This window comes from Columba livia, chromosome 19 (assembly GCF_036013475.1).
Source record: "Columba livia isolate bColLiv1 breed racing homer chromosome 19, bColLiv1.pat.W.v2, whole genome shotgun sequence".
NCBI lineage: Eukaryota > Metazoa > Chordata > Aves > Columbiformes > Columbidae > Columba > Columba livia.
In genome coordinates, this window is record NC_088620.1 from 1,520,599 (window position 1) to 1,538,770 (window position 18,172).

Here is an 18,172-nt window from a genome sequence, read left to right on the forward strand (position 1 = left end):
CACTTGGTTTCTCTCTCCTCTGGAGCTTTGAGTGTGACAACTTGATAACTCCCTTTTCTCTCCTGTCTCCCCCAGCCTTGTAAAGCCCTTGCGACACTATACGGTCTTCCTCTCTGAGGACTCCTCTGATGATGAATTTCAGCAGGAAGAGGATCCTGTCTCTGGCTTCTCTGAAAACTTTTTCTTCTCTGCTCCTTTTGAATGGTCTATTCTTTATTCTTTCGTTGTATTAATTCAGTTTTCAGACAATGGGTTTTGCATTGGTCAGGGTGCCTGCTCCTATACCTGGATTTTGGAAATGCTCCTGCAATCTCTGTCCGGTGCTTGATGAATGTTCAGCATTTCTCCTGCTTGTCTGTTTTGATCCGCAGCAGCATGCAAACGCGCAGTCCTGCATGGCGCCCTGTGCAGCAGGGCACAGCTTGTGGTTCCACATCGACTCGAGCTCTGTGCGATGTAACCCCTGCCCTTGCCCTTTGTTCCAATGTGCTGCTTGTGCTCCTGGCCAAACCTCCTGCCATTGCTGTGCTGTGTGACCAGTGGGTTTGGATTGTTGCATTAGATGAGGCTGAAGAAAGAGGTTCTGGTTTGATAGTGGAGCCTCCAAGCGCTCGAAGTCATGGTGTGAAGCCCAAGGCGGGTTCAGACGGGCGGGAGGGGACGCGAGTGCCGCTGGTTCAGCGGCAAAGGCAGAAAAGGTTCCCGCACTCCGCTGTTTGGGTGCAGGCGGCCAGGCCACTAAAATGGGTTGGTTGCAGAATATTCCTCAGGGGTTGTTTTGCAGTGTGATTTAATGCTTAGCAGATGAGCACAGCTCATGTGAGACACTGAAGGTACAACAAAGATTCGCAACAGCCCCGTCTTCCTAAGGCCGTGTACCATCAGCTGTCTGTCTTGTACCTGCATTATCACAGTCTGGTGTTGCCTGCGGTTGGTGTGCTGATGAGTGAAGTAAGATGGGCTGTTCATAAATGTGCATGATATAGATGCATTATAATAAAATATGGAAAGAGGAGGAGGGTTCTTCCATGGTATCTGTTTTTGCAGGTCTCACCAATATTTTCTTTTAATTGAAACCTTGTCTAAATGCCACACTAAAACTGGCTGTCAGTCAAACGCCAGTCACCACAGATATCTGTGGCACTTCTTGTTATTAATTGGATGCGCATTATGCTGCTGTTCTCTGTACACAGAACCAGTATGCAAATCTGCTGGTGTTCATTTTTCTGCTGAGGTATGTGCAAGAAAAGCATCCTGCTAACTCAGCCTTGGCTGTAAATGTAAAATAGGTGTCTCCATAATGGATTGTGTTGTTTCTTGATAAGATGACACCAGTGTAATCATTGGAACTCTGCAGTGCTCCCAGTTATTGCAGGAAAACACTGAACTCTGTTCTGTGCTGAGTTAGCTTGGAGCAAGAGAATGTAGGTGCCTGCGGAACACGGGGCAGCCACGCTGGCCCTGCCGCCTGAGGGGCTGAGCACGGGGCACACGGAGCACAGGGCACGGGGAGCACACAGAGCACACAGAGCACACAGCACAGGGAGCTCACAGAGCACGGGGAGCACAGGGCAGAGTGCACAGCACACAGAGCATACGGAGCTCATGGGGCACAGGGGCTGGGCCAGGCAGGCAGAACCCAGAACCCAGCGAGTTCCCTCATCGGCCTGGCCGTGACTGCACGATCACAGCTTTCCTCTGAGTTCTTCCCACTTACGCCTTTTTCCTCAAGTGCTGAATCATTTTCCTGTGTCCTCCTGCCCTTGGTCACTTTGCTCACACACCTGCTGTTCACAAGGCACTATAAACTGTATTTTTCCATCTAAAAGCTTTTTGTAAAGCCATCCAGCTCCTTAGTAAACACCTGGGTTTTGTTTTGTTTTAAATTAAAAAGACAGTAATTTGTAACAAGATTTTTGTTTCTTTCCTAGGCCTCAGCCTTACCGGGCCCTGAAGGAATCTGACAGTGCTGATGGGGAAGAGGCGCTCAGCCCAGAAAAATCCAAAGAGCCTCTGGCCCCACGCGCTCCCGTCTCAAGCAAGGCCCCAGAAATCAACCTCCTGGAGGACATTTTCCCGAACTTGGAAGTCGAAACACAGGCTCAGCCTCTCAGCCAAGCGAAGAGCCTGGAAGACCTGCGGACCCCCAAAGAAGAGGGGGATCAGCGATGCACGTTTGATTACCAGGTGTGGACGGGGCTGCGTGTGTGCTGGCGTTCGCACAGAACCCAGGCTGGCTGCTGGGGTTCTCTGAGGAGCGTTTCCGTACTGTTGGGTAGATGCATCCGTTTCCTGGGCATTTGTTCGTGTGTGTCCAGATTTGTTTCTGAATTAAGAAGGTGCTGTCATGGCACTCAGTTATAAGCCAGTGACTTTCTCCACTAAACCTGCAGCCTTTACTTCTAAAGGCAGAAATATTTGCCTTGTTCCTCAGAATCTTCTTTGTCCGCTGGCAATCCCACACAGTTCTCTTTGAAGCGAATACCTGGGGACCTTCAGGTCCCCTCCAAACTGCATGGTTTTTAAATGACCTTTTTCTAATCCGGCCATTTTGGTCTGAGCATCATTTGAACAATCTAGATTGCAGAAGAGAGATTCTTTATGAGGAACTTCACTGAATATATGCAGCGTAGAAAGTGCCACATTGAAACCGACTCTGAGATCTTCATGTGACATGAAAGAAAGAAATGTCATTTCTATCTTACAATAATATTTAATTTTGTGTTCTCTCCAGATATTTCATTTGACAGCTTTTTCCATACAGCAATTAAGGCTTCTCAATTTCTGTACCTTAGATATAGGCACTTGGCTAACAATCGGTGCCACAAAATGTCACGACTGAACGACTCATTAGAGGCAGAACTGGAATTAAATCTGCAGAGTCCTGCTTCTGATTTCTGCCTGTCCTCCCGGGCTGCGTGCTGCTCCTCCGCTGTGGCGACATCCGCTTCTCTCTGTCTCCACTTTATCCTCTGTGTTGTGAGGAGATCAGTAAAAGTTAATCTTAATGCTTTCTTGCAGAGAATGGATCTCGGCGTGTCTGAGAGGAGCAGGATTGTGCCAACCATGAAGCTGTCTCACGCTTACAACAAGCTGTGGAGCATGGGCCATGATGACATGGCTATTCCTACCAAGTACTCCCAGAGCTCCCCGGAAAGGCCCTTGGCCGCCCTGGGGGACGTGGCGCCAGCGAGGAGACCCCGCAGCAGGGACAGCGTCCTGGCTCCCGCGGAGAAGGATGAACCGAATCCCGCCGTTCAAGGGAACATCACCATTCCCAGGCCACAGGGAAGAAAGACACCTGAGCTGGGGATAGTGCCACCACCTCCAGCACCCAGGGCTTCCAAGCATCAGGCTCCAGCTGGGCCGACAGACATCCTCACCACTCCCAGTACAGGACGTGGCCACTTGGTTTCAGATCTTCTCCCAGAGCCCTTTGGAGCTGGTAGTGTCTCCTTAGAGCCCGAAATCCAGCAGTCTGTAAGTTACTCCAGCACTGCTGAGATGCTCCAGCCTGTCAAAGTGAAGACAGAGAACACAGGTAATGAAAGTGACTTCCTTCTTAATCTCCTGGATCCATTAAAAACAGCCGGATGGCAAAGCAGTGGCCCGCAGCAAGGTCCCCGCAGCCTGCAAAGCTCAGCCCCTGCACCTTCTGCAGCCGGCTTCGCCTCGGTGGCAAGTGACTTTGTGCCTCCTCCCGCTGCACCGTTTGTCCAGCCGCTTGGTTACCCCTCCCCAGCAGCACCACCCCCTTTTTTACAGCCATCTCCTAATCCGTTCACACAGACATTGCCAGGAGCCCTTTCGGTGCCTCTAGTTAGACCCGCAAGGGGTTCTTTCACCCCGTCTCTAGGTCACGCTTATAGCTCTAGCTTCATAACACCTAATTCTAGCTTCTACCCACCACAAAGACCTCAAGCAAACATTTCAACGCTCTCCATGCCAAACCTGTTCAGCGCGGCCGTGCCGCCGGCTCGCTCCTTCCTGCTGCAGAGCCCCGGCCCGGCCCCCGGCAGCGCCGTCCAGCCCGCGGCTCCGGCTGCGCCCGCCAAAACCAGAGCGGTACAGGGCCCGGCCAGCGCCAGGGTAGATCCCAAACTAGCGCTAGCTCTCCTGTCTAACGAATCCCCTTTGATCCCCTCCAGGCCAGCAAAGGGCTTAGAGTCAGTGTTACTATCCTCAAAACCTGAGGAAACAAAAGATCCATTTGAAGATTTATTGAAAAAGACAAAGCAAGATGTGTCATCCACACCAGGTAAGGTTGAACAGCTCCGAAAGCGATGGGAAACATTTGAATAATGCTCCCAATGGCCTTTGATGTCCCTTTGGAATTGACAGAGGATTTAGTTGTTGTTGTTTTTTTGAGCCAGCATAAGCCCAAGCATTTCTTTGATGGGAAGCTGAGCCAGGGCGGCTGCGGGCCCATCACCTGCCGCAGCTCACACACCAGTGCTTTTTGCCCGAGTCCCCCCGTTGTCCTGTCCCCGCAAGCACTTCCTCCCTGAAAACCCCCAGGACTCTGGCGCTGACCATGGAGGTCGTTGGGCTTGAGTTGGGTTTGGGTTGGTTTTCCACACGTAGCTTTTCAAACATGCTGGTGCAGAAGTTGCTCCTTCCCTTGTATTTCCAGTCCCTGGCCCAGCCGGGAGCACAACGCGGCACGTTGTACAAGGGGCTTTTCCTGCCTGTGGGTGCCGTGTTCAGTTTTCCCGCGTTCCAGCTGGGATGTTTTGCTTTCACGTGTGAAGTGCAGCAAACACACCCGGACTGGGGGGCTGCACTGAGTTAATCCATTAGGGTCTGAGTTTGTCCTGTCTTGAAATACAGACATTCACGTAGGTGAGATACTAGATGAGCTTTTGTTGCAGAGTTTTTATTTCCCTCCCCTGGTATCTGGACACTGAGAGGTAACAGGGACCCTCTGGTGCAGAATTGTCGTAATTCCTCGTTGCACAGAGCAGTTGCTCAGGGTTTGGTCCTGCAGCTCTGGTGGGAAACTGGAAACACCAGCAATTGGTTTTCTTTTTTTAGGTTTTTTATTTGTTTGGTTTTGTTAAATACATCAGAAAATAGAGGCCATAAAGAGTATCCTAGTTCTTATGTATGTGTATGTTAATATTATATATAAATACTATAAATGACAGTATATGAATGGGATGTAACAATATCTTACTTGATTATTACAAACAAAAAAAAGCAAAAAACCCTGGGGTACAAAGTACGGGCTCCTGAGTTCGGTGCTGAGGCGGATGGAGCTGCAGCGCGGGGCAGGACGGGCAGGACGCACCGGTCGGTGCCGGCACCGCGGGCTGTGGGGCCCGAGCGCTCGGCTCCCCCAGCCCATCTCAGCACCAGGAGAAGCGTTTGCTGGTGTGATGAGACATTAATTGCGCCAGGGAATGGACTGTGAGGTCCCCACGTATGAAAATGCAAAGGAAAGGTTAAAGGGTACGTTTGGTCACGTTTCCTGAGACACTCATTTGTGGCAATAGTATCTCCTGGCATCCCTTCCGGGAGCCGCTGTCCTTGCAGTGATCATTTCTGTTTTCCTTAAGCGGTGCTTTTTTTGTTGTTTTGTATTGGGCACAATCTGATGTACAACACGTTGCTCGGGAGGTAATCACATCACCATGAAGCCTTTGAGAAAGGAAATCATTTTGGACACATGGGGAAATTCTTGTAAAGCTTTATCTGATTTCCAATGTATCTATTTTATTCCTATAATCTCGGAAGTTTTCTTACTCTAGTGTATGCAGATGGCTGTGCGTGCGAGTCTGTGCAATACAAAAGAAAAATACTCCTAATATCTGAAATGCCACCGGTTTGGGAAAGCTCACGGTATTACATTGATATTCCATTTTTCTGTGAAGTCCTGTTACTCTGACAAGCCATTCAGCTGGGTTTGTATTTTCTTTTTGTGTTGGACAACAGATGGTTTTAGTATTGCATAGTAAAATATTTAAAATGGAACTACTATCTTAGACTTTATTTTATACAGTTCAGAATATGAGTGTTATAATTGTCTGGAATTTCAGATCTCCTTTGCTATGTGATAAGGTTTTTCTCAATTCTGGTGGGTATGTACAGGCACTGGAAGCTCTGCGTACAACATGCCTTTTGAATTTTGCGTACCCTTTTAAAAACGTTTAGTGTTGCACACTGGTGAGATACTGAGTAGGCCTATTCACATGCTTAAGGAAAGAGAGAAGCGCTCAGGTTCTTTATCACTGCACATCGTTCCACAGCTCTTGTTATTTTACTCTGCCCATAGTAAGGAATATTTTGTGTAGTTGATTTTTAGACAAACAAGTGCTCTTGGATTATTTTTAAGTCAGCTTTGAGGCACTGGAAAGTATTAACGCTTAACAGAAAAGGCATTGCTGGAAGGGAGAAGTTGCGGTTCGTGGGGCCCCGGCCCGCGGGCAGCAGGAGCCGCTGGTACCTGCTGCTGCTCATGGAGGGGCAGACGGTCCCTGCGGCACCGCTTAGTTCTTGTCTTAGTTAAACTCAGGAACTGCTAACGGGACTCACTGCTAACGGGGCAAGGTGTGAACAGCCCGTGCTCGCCTGGGAGAGCAGCTCGGCTGGCAAACGCTGCTTCTGCTCACGTAGAAGGATTTTTGATGGTTTTTACTAATCTAGTATGAGAAGTTTATTATTCATCAATGACTTTATATTCAACTTTGCACATTTTCCTGTCCTCACCATACTTGTTTGGTACTGCTTTGCTTATTTACAGATGCTTTCTTCCATTAGAAATAACTTTTATTTAAAACAAAACAAATCCCAACTCTTTGAAGTTGTAAGTATCTGATGCTGTACATATGGTGAAACCATGTTTGTATCTTGTTCACTCCTTAGATTAAGAACATTTTAGACACTGGAATTGGAAGCTGTCAAGACAAGCATTTTTGTAACTGAAGCCCTTTCTTTCATTACCCCATTACACACGTTAATTGTGAGAGGTTTGTCATTTATCTGCACACAGGAGGGGTTTTTCTAACCTGCAGCGAATGGCTGAGCTGCTGAGATTTCTCCCTTCCCCCCTGACATGTGCACAGGTGTTTTTCTGGTTCAGAGGTGGCCAGTGTGTCAGTAACAAATAACTGATAGTTCAGGGCCATTAATCTCCCCTTACCCGACGGGGACCTGTTCCTGTTGAGCCACGGGAATGGTTCACGCGCTCTACTCAGAGGGCAAACGGCTTCCTGAGCTCTGTCCCTCTGCACTGCCGCGTTCATCTGCTTTACTTGTAATGGGATTCTTAATGTGTTTTGCTCCTTGTATGCTTCCATCCAGGCTTTATGATCAAAGTGATTTTTTTTTTTTCAGATATCAGCAAATTAAGCTGGTTAGTAGTGAACAAGAAGCCTGTTCAGCTGCTGCTGCTTAAAACATCCAGGCTTGGAAAAGTCTTCTTCCTTTGTTTCCAGCTGTTGGGGGTTAACGGCTTTAGGGATTTCAAAAGTGAGCCAGTGCAGACAAGAGCTGCTGCAGCCTCCCCACGTCCTTTGGGAACAGCAGAAGGTTGTGGTGACATCCAGGGCAAATTCTGAGGTGGGAAGAGCTCCCGGCTGGTCCTGCAGCTCCGCATGGCTGGGCAGAGCTGGAGATGATACTGGGGACATCGCTGCTGCTGCTGTTCCCGCTGGGCCCGTCCTGGCTCCTGCGCAGGGTCCAGCGCCCGCTGGGTATTTCGTGGCTCTTTGCACAGTCTGATTTTTGTCTCTTTGCTCATAAAGTCACAGATCAACAGTGAAATGGGTTCACAGAAAATGCAGCAGGTTGCGGCAGCCCCTGTAAAAGAGGCGCTGGGGTTGCAGCTGTACAAACCGCCGCAGCCCAAAACCAGCCAGCGGGACATCAAGTCACTCTTCAGGAAAAGGACCAATCGCAAGTCAAGGTAACCAGGCCAATTCTTGACCAAATTTTATTGTAAATTTCTTTTGAAGGATGTTCTAATTTTTACAAATTATAAAATTTACAATTACAAAAAAAAAAAAAAAAAAATCAGGATCACAATCATTAACTACAGCAAATCCAGTTCTGTGAAAAAATATATTCAAACATTAAATATCAAAAGAAAGTTAAGTTCATAATTGAAAACAAAACAAAACACTTTCATAAATTATTTTGCAGAAATGCTCAAGACACTGACAACGTATTTAACACTTTTGCTTGTACCGGCTTTGGGTGCTCGGACTGAAACGGCGGGCTCTGCTGCTCCGGCGCAGCGGCCGCGCAGCCCCGTACTGCGGCGGGGGATAGTTCAGCAGCTTTATACCCATCACTTCTTATAACACAATTCTGGTTTTCTTCTCAGAATGACACAGGCTGGGGTAATATTGGCTCATTTAAATCCTGTTGCTGCCATCATTTTTCTACAATTTAAACAAACACAAAAAGTGTAGCGGAGCTAAAAAGCAGAAGTACAGGCCTCTCCTGGCAACGAACAGCCTGGAGGTTTAAGCAGGTCTGACACCCAAAGCGTGGTCTAAGGTTGCTGAAGGTGTGTTACAAATCATTATGGGCTGAATTAAAAAAAAAATCTCTCACACAAAATACTGTCACGTCTCCCAAGGGTGGGTCGTTTGGGGTTTTTTTTTCAATTTTCCAAAATGTTCATTTTTTACCTTGTATCTGCAGTCGTGTGTGCAGAGCTGTTCTCAGCCAGACAGAGCTGTTCTCAACCAGACAGAGCTGTTCTCAACCAGACAGAGCTGTTCTCAACCAGACAGAGCTGAGCAATCGTTTTGTGCTTTTTCCCTTTGCTTAGAATTAAAGTTACAGCTGCAGTGCAAAACAAATCCAAGAGCAAAGCAGAAGAGCGGTTCCTTGCGGTGCCACGAGCTGCGGTGGGCAGTGTCCCTGCTCATTAATAGTAGTGGGAGATTAAAAACCAGATACTGGTTTCTAAAATATTTCTCATCAATAGGTGTAGTAATTACCCTGAAATGCTACTCATTTTCAGACCTTGTTGGGCCTGCTCTGCTGCGTTTCTTTCCACAGGCTCTGCCACATCCCACTGAAGAAGAAATAGCACATTTAACAGCTAAATCAGTAACAAAGGAGATGTAAAGCCACAAAATAATTACCCTTTTGAGGGCAATGTGGACATAGAATGCTGTGTCTTGCTACAACACAAACCCTGGTTTTGTGTTAAAAGTCACCGTTACGTTAACTAATCTCCACTCCCCTGTATGACAAGGCCCAGCCTGTGTGTCCCAGGGCTCTGGAAACGTGTCCCCCCTCTCACCCCGTGGACGGCGGACGCTCTGTCCTCGAGCCATCAGCTCCTCGCGGTGACTGAGCCCACAGCCCGACACGCAGCCAGCGGGTTTGTACATATAAACAGCCTCTGTCCCACAAACTTAATACTGTAACTGGCAACTCAGTCTCACAAAGGCACTTAAATTATTCCTATTCTTCGGAAAAGATGTAGCAGGCGTGTCTAACACAGCACAGCAGTAGGTGCTAACGCTAACCCTGGCTGAGCTGCAGGACAGCAGCTCTGGGAAATATCCCCCCCATCACCTGGCTTAGCTCTGCAGAGGAGGCACAGACACCTTTTTTGAAACAGCCACATTATTCACATTATTTCTTGATACAGTAGTTTAATTCCTATTAATGAGACCCGCGTCACTTACTTGTGCAGCACCTTTGCTGGTGCCGGGTGGCAGGGACAGCTCCGAGGGTGCAGGCCCCATGTGACTCCCCAGGGGCCACAGGTGGCCCGGCCACCTCTCTGCTGGTGCCACAGCGTGCGGTCCTGGCGGCGGGGCTGCGCCCCTCCTGCGCTGCCACCGCTCGCTGCCTCTGCTCCGCTGGCCCCTCCAGAACTGCCCCCGCCCCCCCCGCCCCGACTTTCCTGCTCTGGCAGACCCGTTTACACAAATAACCCAGCTCGTTCAAGCAGTTGACTCCTGCTGCCTCGTGAGAGCGGGCGGTCACCTGTACCGATGGAGTATTAATAGCTTAAAGCCTTACAGACCTGTCTTACAAAACCACAGCTCCACACCTAAGACAGACACCGCAGCAGTTCCATGATGGTTTAAAGGATGACACGGCACCTGTTATGTGACCCCAGGTCTTAGATCAGCCTCTCAGTCGGTGGCATCTTGATTACGTTCCACATTTCCACTCGAGCCCCATCTTTTTCTTGACGGCTTGGACTGTACGTTCCCTGAGTTGCTCTCCTCCTCTTCATGGCAATCGCCGTGGCTGCAACGACTGCAAGGAGAAGGGCGGCCCCCGCAGCCCCGACTGCTCCCACCACCGAGGAGTTGCTAAGATGCGCCCACACTGGCTGCTGTGGTAGAACAGGGTGTTACTCAGAGCTCCCGCGGGGACAGTGCAGCATTTCACAGCCCTCAGCCCCAGCACCTCTAGGTGCTCTGTGCTGACACGGTGCCAGACAGGAGCGTCCCCCCTTTCGCTGTCCCCTCCCTGTTACACAAGGGCCCAGGGACCTCAGAAGGCGGCTGGTGCCCGTTCTGCTCACCACTGCCCCCAATACACAAGCCCCGAGTTCAGCATGTGGCAGCTGTTCCTGCCGACAGCTCCAGCACTGGTCCCCAGACCCAGCGCTCTGCCTGCGCCTGGCCTGCGTGGTACCATGGGAATGTCTAACAGAGATCACTTCATAACCATTTGTACAATGATTTCAGTAATTCCTGACAGTTCCCTGTAACACTGGCTGTCACAGGGCAGGAGGTCACAGCTGCTGTTGCTGTTGCAGACTGACTCCTTCTGAAAAACCTCCTACACCTAAACTGGAAAAGCTTTGAGTGGGTTTCAGTTGTCAATAAAAACAGAACAGTATATACAAACCAATCATAAGTACCCTCTATACAATGTTCCTTAAAAAGTATATGTAAATCTTAATCTGTAAATTAGCGCCTAATTTACTCCTGCCTTTTAAAGCAGATTTATCTATGCCGTTGCTGCCTGAGGTGGAATGGAGCCAGAGTGAGTTCAGACCCACAGCTGCTGCTGGGGTGACCGGCCGGGGCCGTCACGGGGCAGCAAAGGGGACAAGAGGCTCCCTGAGAGCCAGTGCTGCACACCACTGCACAGTCTGCCCCGTGCGTCTACGTCCACGTCTTCATTACCGAGCCTTAGGGAACTGAGATAGGGTGGATGTGCTGCTGCAAGTGCTGGAGAAGGATCAAGGTCAGAGCAGACCCTGCAGGTGCATCTCCTTGCCAGGGCAGTGCCTATATTAACCGCTCCTCGGGTGGCACCTTTAGGACACTGTCCATCTCCAGCCGAGCTCCTGCCACTTCTTGCTGACTCGGGCTGTAGGTTCCCTCTGATTGGCGCCTCTTCCTTGCAGTGAGAATCATGAATATGAGACCAATACTGAGTAGCAGTAAAGAGCCACAGGCTACAGGGACAGCTACTTCAATTAGTGGGGAGGGGAAGAGAGCACCTGGAGTCCCTTTCTGTAAAAGAAATTAACGGAGAAACAATGAAACTCCAGTGGTTATGATAAGTTATGTTGAAGAACCCAAAATGGGCAGATTAGAGGGAAAAAAAACTAAAACGAAGATAAAAAGCAGAATGTCTGTACCTGGACGGAAAAGGACAAGCAAGGAACAAGTACAGGGCTCGAGGGCACCTGCACAGAATGCTCACGTTCATTCCTTCATCTCTCAGCAAAACACGTTCAAACTTCAAAGAACAGCAACACACTCTGACTTTTTCTTTCTAATTCAAAACTAGTGGCACTCATTAGTGACACTGTTTAATTGGCAGCTTCAGCGAAGCCGATGTCAATGGGGCAGAGTTATAAACAGATTTACCAATGGAACAGTTAATACCGTTACAATAATTCATGCAGGGTGCGTGGATTTACCGAGCCGGGCAGCCAACCTGCCATGGACACAGCAAAACTACACACAGACAATGAATGGGACCAATCCTGGAGCTGCAAAGCTGCTCCAAAGCCAAGTGTCCTTGCACAGCAGCGGCTCACAAAGCGCACAGCTGTTACCACTAGGACATCTGAAAAAGGTGGAATTTTTGTCATTAAAGAAAGCTTTAAAATTACAATATTCCTAAAAGTAAAAAATATTTCTTATTGCTAAAAATACTATCTACCACCTTTCAGCTAAAACCAGAAGAATTCAAGCTTGATTATTTGCAGCTGTTGGACGCCATACAGTCTATGGCAATGTCACAGAGCAGCACAGAGGGAATGTTCCCAGAGCACCTGAGGTCCTTGTGCCATCTCCGAATGGCTGAAGTTGACCCCCTGAGCCGGCCCCAACTCAAGCCATGCGCTGGGGTTAGTTCTAGTTCTGCGCAGCATGCGATTAGTCACCCGGTACCAGCACCAGAGGAGTTTCTAGCAGCCCACCCCAGGGCCTGCTGCCCGCTCGGCAGCCGCTGCTGCTGCTGGGAACGGGAAGGAGCGGGAGGGCGCAGGGAACAAACGTTCCTTCGCTTCTGCGGCTCCGGTGAGCAGCAAACGCCACCAGCACCTGGCCCCACCACAGGCCTGCGCCTTTCAGGAGGGAAACGTTCTGCAAAAACTAATAAGGATGACGAAAATGAAAACAAGGAACCTACAAGAAGTGTCCTGGGACAGAGGAGACAGAGGTGCCTGAGGGAGTCCACACATGCAAACTGGAAATGTCAGGAGGGACCTCGTGCACATGCATCGCAGAACCCTTAGTAACAGCAACAGCAGCAACCCCAGCTCGGCACGGCCGTGCAGGACGGGTTAGTACATTCCCAGGTTACCAGACAAGCTGCCTGCCCATGCAATAGCTGCACAGAGAAAAAGCGAGTGTATGGAGGATTCCAGCCTCAAACAGCAGCGCTTTGCTCCCGCAGAAGAGGAAAAGCGTCGCTGAGGCTGCCCATCCGCAGGCCCATGGGTCAGAACCAGACTCGGCAGATAAAGGATGCTACTTTGTTACTTGTATTTGAATCATTTCAAGCTTGACTTCATCTGACTCCCCTTCTCCAAACACATCCATTTCTACTCTGGAGAGGGAAGGTGTTTTGTAACTATCTCATCCAAGATAAATGCCAGCTGAAATTCCGTTCTCTGAGAAACTGTGGGGGAGATGTAAGTAATATCTCCTTTCTGCAGTCCAACTGCAGCAGTTTGATTACTGTCCAAGGAGTCATAAATCTAAGGAAAGTTGTGGAGAGCCATCAAAACCATAGGGCAGCCCATGCAGATACCGAAAAGTATTTGCTGCGGTTGCTTATATGCTGGAGACCAACATGCAGCAACGTGGCAAAGAAACAATAACTGCACACATCAGCTTTCTTTGGTACCAGCTGAGCCCCTGTGTGCGCTTCAGCCTGGACACACGTGGGGCCTCTGCAACCCGTGGGCAGCGTCACTACCACCCCGGCACCCGAGGGCTCTGCTGAGCCTCCTGCTGCTGCTCACAACGCACGGGCTGCGAGGACAGACGGGAGCTCCCGGGAGCAAAGGGCAGTGCTTACGTTGATGTCGCAGCGCTCTCCAGTGTAGCTGGAACTGCACACACACTCGTATTTGTTCTCGGAGTCTTGACATGTGCCTCCATTCTGGCAAGGGTTTGGATCGCACTCGTTTATATTGATTTGACAACTGGAAAGGAAACATGCATTAGAATTAAATAAAATTTCTCACGTACGTTCTTGTGCCATAGAACACAAGATCATACAGCCTATAAAAGGCCCATTATTCAAAAAGTTCCCATTGCATGTTTTTCAGGTGCTTTCTCTGGGGTCCAACAACATGAGAGTTTTGCCCATTGATACCAATCCTCCTTTTGTCATTTCTCTATGATCGGAGCCGGTCTGGGTCTCTAGCACAGTTAAGGAATTCCCATGAGGCACAAGAACTACTTGGAAGCAGTTCACGCTGCAAAAATCGGTGTCATCAGCAGGATTATATCAAGCCCACCCCTTCTAAAAGTAACAGCTAGTTTACAGTTTTGGAGCAGTTGTTTGAATGGCAAAAGGATGAAGAGGATGAAGCATTTGAACCAGCTCAGCTGTCCCACTGGTGTAAGAATCAGAGCTCGAGCTCCTTTGCAGGCACCAGAAGAGCTGCACTTACGTCCTCCCGGTGAAGCCGGGCCGGCAGGTGCAGTTGGCTCCCCAGCTCTCACTGGTGCACTTGCCGCCGTTCAGACACGTGAAGTTCTTACCGCACTGCTCGGGCGGGAACGGCCACCTGGGAAAGCAACAAACAGCCTTGGAACGGGTGGGTTTGGGGGAAGGTAAAAGCGTACTCGGGCCTGGGGAGACGGGGCTGGCGAGGGTCACAAGCGCAGCCATTGGCGTTTCTAGGAAGGAGTCTGACACAAGTGAAGAAGGAAATACTCTCATCCACAACATCAGAGTGCGAGTTGGAGCACGCCCAGAGAACAGGCAGGAGCTGCGGCAGTAGCAAGACTTTTCTCACACAGTTGCCTGGTCTTGCTGATAGAGATACACCCAGACGGGATGCTGCTGGAACACCAAACCGCGGCACCGCTGGGCTGTGGGAGGATAATGCAAGTACCAGGTAACGGTCTGCATCAGAACGGAGCAAGAACAGGAAATTCAGCCTGAGCAGATTAGATAACCAAAGCTCAGCCGTGTAAGTATTTATCTCAATGTTCAATTTGAACAAGTAGATGAAAGTCTAAGTTACGTGTTGATTCCTACTTCCTTTACTGAAGGGAGATGTACCTGTGTGACTAAAATAGGTGGGATTTTTTCCAAACTAATAAAAATGTTGTAAATATAGACCTCATCAGAACAAACCCAGCCCTCTTCCTGACTCTGTACTCATTGCCCACTGAATTGTACATGAGTTCCACGGAGGGATCATGAAATGTGCACTGCTAAGCAGTACAGGTATTTGAAAAGGAGCAGGATACTTAAATAGCCTTTTTTTTAACCAACACACAAAAAAAATGCCCTTAGTCTTAGGACCAATGCCACAAAATACAACCAAGCCCTTGGTTGAAGGAATACTGATAGTCAGTCTAGGAGTAAATACCTATTTTTTTTTTTAAATCTGGGGGCTCCTCTGACTCCACATCAAACCGACCGAGGCACTTACTCGCAGCGAGGTCCTGAATACTGAGGAGGGCACTTGCAGGAGTAGCCATAAACCCCATCAACACAGGTGGCTCCGTTCAGGCACTGGTGCCGCACGCAGTCATCCACGTTGATGTCACAGCGCTTCCCGATGAACCCGCGGAAGCATTCGCACTGGAAATCCGCCACGGCATCCACGCAGTCCCCGTGAACACACGGGTCCGACTGGCAGTCGTCAATGTTGGACTCGCACAGCAGCCCCGCCCAGCCAGCGCTGCAGGCGCAGCTGAAGGCATTGAACAAATCCTGGCAGGTGCCGGCGTTGAGGCAAGGGCCAGAGGCGCAAACATCAGCCCCAGCGCAGCCCAGCTGGACGGTTCTTGTGCTGGCCTGGCGGAACTGTTCTGGCTGGGGGTACGAGACATGGGCAGCGAACGGCAGGTAGATCCCCCCGATCTTCACTTGTCCTAAGCAGCCAGTGAAATTCTCAGCCAGAACAACCAGGGCACTGTTCTTTAGGAAGTCCAAGTTCCCGGCATTTCCCTGCAGAGTCACATTAGCAGACCCATCCAAATGAACCAGCCACCGGGAGGAAAGCGCCGATGGCTCCTCCATAGCCACAGAGACGGAGTGCCAGGCGCCGTCCGTGACCGGCTGCTGGCTCAGGAAGCTGACGCCTTCGATGCTGTTCCCACTCCTGATGTCAACAAGCAGGGAGGAGTTCTTAATGGCTATCTGCAGGGAATCCACTTCTTCCACAGCCCGGAGCAAAACAGCATCCTCATCCCTGGTTCTGAAATCCACACGGACGCTGCTCAGAGTTCTAGTCACTGATGTATTGGTGGTAAATTCAAGGGCACCGTAATTGTTGAATGTTGCATTAGCCAGACCTATAAACAAAGGGAGCATAAGGGATTTGAAAGACAGTGTCATGTTTGAGACATGGCAGGTTCTCTCCCCTAAGAATCATTTAAGCTTAGCGTGAGCAGGATTACAGGCCTAGCTGCTGACATCCTTAAACCTCTTCCTGTTTACAATTGCACTTCTAATAATAATAATTCTTGTGTAGGAATTTTTGCCCATCAGTCTCACAGCACTGCACAAAAATACAACTATTCCCCTTGAACTGCTAGAAAATCCTCCCTGACCAAGTCAAAGTAACAGGAAACACCTCTGAGTACCGTCTTTGCTCTGCCCCAACCTCTGGCGCCGATCCGCAGGCACGCTGCCTGCAAGAGCGTGCACCTGGGCATCGTGCTCAGTTTCCTTTTTGCAGCATGTGTTTCTAGTCATTGCAGCAGCACAAACTAGGAATGCTGATTACAGACAGTGACCACTGAGGATTTTACCAACGCACGAGCAGGAAACTCACACACATATCCTGCTAGGACATCTGTACAGGTGGTAGCTTCAGGACATGGGTCGCTTGCACACCAGACTCTCTCTTCACAAAATTTCCCAGTGAAATTGGCTGGACAGCTGCAATGGAAATCATTCCAAGTGACGGTGCATTTGCCACCATTTTGACATGGTTCAGACTGAAAAACAAAACAGTGGAATTTAGGAGCAGTGTAGTTCATCTTCAGATCTAAGAGAATTTGTAGAAGCAAACGTGACAACAAACATCAGTACAAGCAACACTTAAATAAATTAAAGTAGTAATTAAAATAGTGACTCAACAGCAGTGAAGGAAGCATGAGGGTCTCTGCACAAGAAATTCCTGAGCCCCTGCCTCTGCCCGTGTGCACTGCTGAGCCACAGAGTCCCCAGGCAGAGCTCCGTCAGTTTGGAAAAGAACAAAGCACCAAACTTGGTGCTTAAATTGTATGTAGCATATTGAGTGAAGTAGGGGCATAATGGTACCAGGTGTCCTTCCATACTTAAAAAAAATCATCTTCCCAATATCAGCAACAGTCAAACTGTTCTGTAATCACAGAACGATAATAAACAACTGCACAGATGTAGAGACAAATGAGGGACGTCGTACCTTGCAGGTGTCATCAGAGATGCAACCACTCACAAGGTTACCACTGTGAGTCCTATTAAGTTCCTGCGGCAGACTGTAGTTCTCAACCTGAAAAAACTGTATTTGGAGGCTGTTGAGCCGGATGTCCTGCAAACAGCCTTTAAAACACCCTCCCCACATGTCAGCGCTGCCTGGGTCCGGGTGTCCACCAACGTACACTTCATATCCAGCCAAAAGAGGTCTTGCCACGAGCTGTCCTAGCTCCAGGTATGTGTCTGATTGGAGAGCACCAACCATTCCTGCTTGGAAAGACAGAGCTACCAAATGTCTTCTCCCATCAACTAAGTTTTCTGGTAACGTCACAATATCCGTAGATGCCGTCTCTATCTTCAGTTTGCCGTTCTTCAGGTACACGGTGAGGCAGGGCTCTGTTTCGTTGCTGATTTGCAATAGCAAACCGTTAGGTTTCCGACTACGAATGAAAAAGGAGATGTTGAAGTCTGCACCAAGGCTATCAGCAAGGGTGAAAGAGGCAAAGCTGGTGGAATTCTCTAGGCCAAATGTTGCTGCTGGGTGCTCTGGAAGAAAAAAGAAAAGCACATCAGTTCAATGAGAAGGGGATGCAGCTGGCACAGAGATATTCTAAGCTGCCACTCCTTATGAATGGGGCAAGACCTCCCCAACATTTGCAATGTGCACCAGGGTAATTATGTTCTCTCCCCACACAGGCCTGAAATGAACAAGTAGGTGAATGTGTCCCCGCTTTCTCTGTGGGGCATAAATCCAAGCACAGAAGTAGCAGAAGAGGGAAAAGCGGGGCTAGCAGAGGCCCTGCCACCCAGCAGATTTACTCAAGGACTTTTAAGCTACAAAGTTGCTTTTAAAGTCTAAATTTGGTAACAGCAGAACAACTTTGTATTTGCCCTGTTTAGGGCTCAAGAGTAAAACAAAAAACTGGAACCACATTAATACAAGCCTTGCAGTAACAAGAAAAAAAGCAAATAGATTTGATTTTAACTCAAAATTGCCAGAGAGCTTCCTTTAACACTGTGTTTTATCTATAAAGCAAAACATTCCTATTCATACTCAAAAGATGAAGATCAACTTTTCAAACAACTGCCCTGCCCTCCTGCAATCCCATAGATCTGATAGTGAAGTCAGAGA

General features: G+C 49.0%; 2 protein-coding genes across 22 annotated transcripts in view; one reads left to right on the forward strand and one right to left on the reverse strand.

Moving 5' to 3' along the window:
- Positions 1-5,973, forward strand: part of DENND1A (DENN domain containing 1A) — a 137,571-nt gene extending 131,598 nt beyond the window's left edge. For 10 of the 15 annotated variants that reach the window (XM_065035433.1, XM_065035434.1, XM_065035435.1 and 7 more), the window contains 3 exons: positions 76-204; positions 1,932-2,187; positions 3,022-5,973. In XM_065035433.1, coding sequence (XP_064891505.1) covers positions 76-204; positions 1,932-2,187; positions 3,022-4,302 — 1,666 coding nt within the window. In that variant the 3' untranslated portion in view covers positions 4,303-5,973. The remainder of the gene's footprint in view (positions 1-75; positions 205-1,931; positions 2,188-3,021) is intronic. The other 5 variants (XM_065035439.1, XM_065035441.1, XM_065035444.1 and 2 more) reach the window with 1 other exon arrangement.
- A 1,928-nt stretch (positions 5,974-7,901) lies between these two features.
- CRB2 (crumbs cell polarity complex component 2) overlaps positions 7,902-18,172 on the reverse strand; it is a 51,580-nt gene continuing 41,309 nt past the window's right edge. For 5 of the 7 annotated variants that reach the window (XM_065035429.1, XM_065035430.1, XM_021280251.2 and 2 more), the window contains 6 exons: positions 17,030-17,586; positions 16,415-16,580; positions 15,065-15,932; positions 14,072-14,188; positions 13,471-13,597; positions 9,571-11,447 (listed from right to left, as the gene is read on the reverse strand). In XM_065035429.1, the coding sequence (XP_064891501.1) occupies positions 11,220-11,447; positions 13,471-13,597; positions 14,072-14,188; positions 15,065-15,932; positions 16,415-16,580; positions 17,030-17,586 (2,063 nt within the window). In that variant the 3' untranslated portion in view covers positions 9,571-11,219. Of the gene's footprint in view, positions 11,448-13,470; positions 13,598-14,071; positions 14,189-15,064; positions 15,933-16,414; positions 16,581-17,029; positions 17,587-18,172 lie in introns of all 7 variants that reach the window. The other 2 variants (XM_065035428.1, XM_065035427.1) reach the window with 2 other exon arrangements.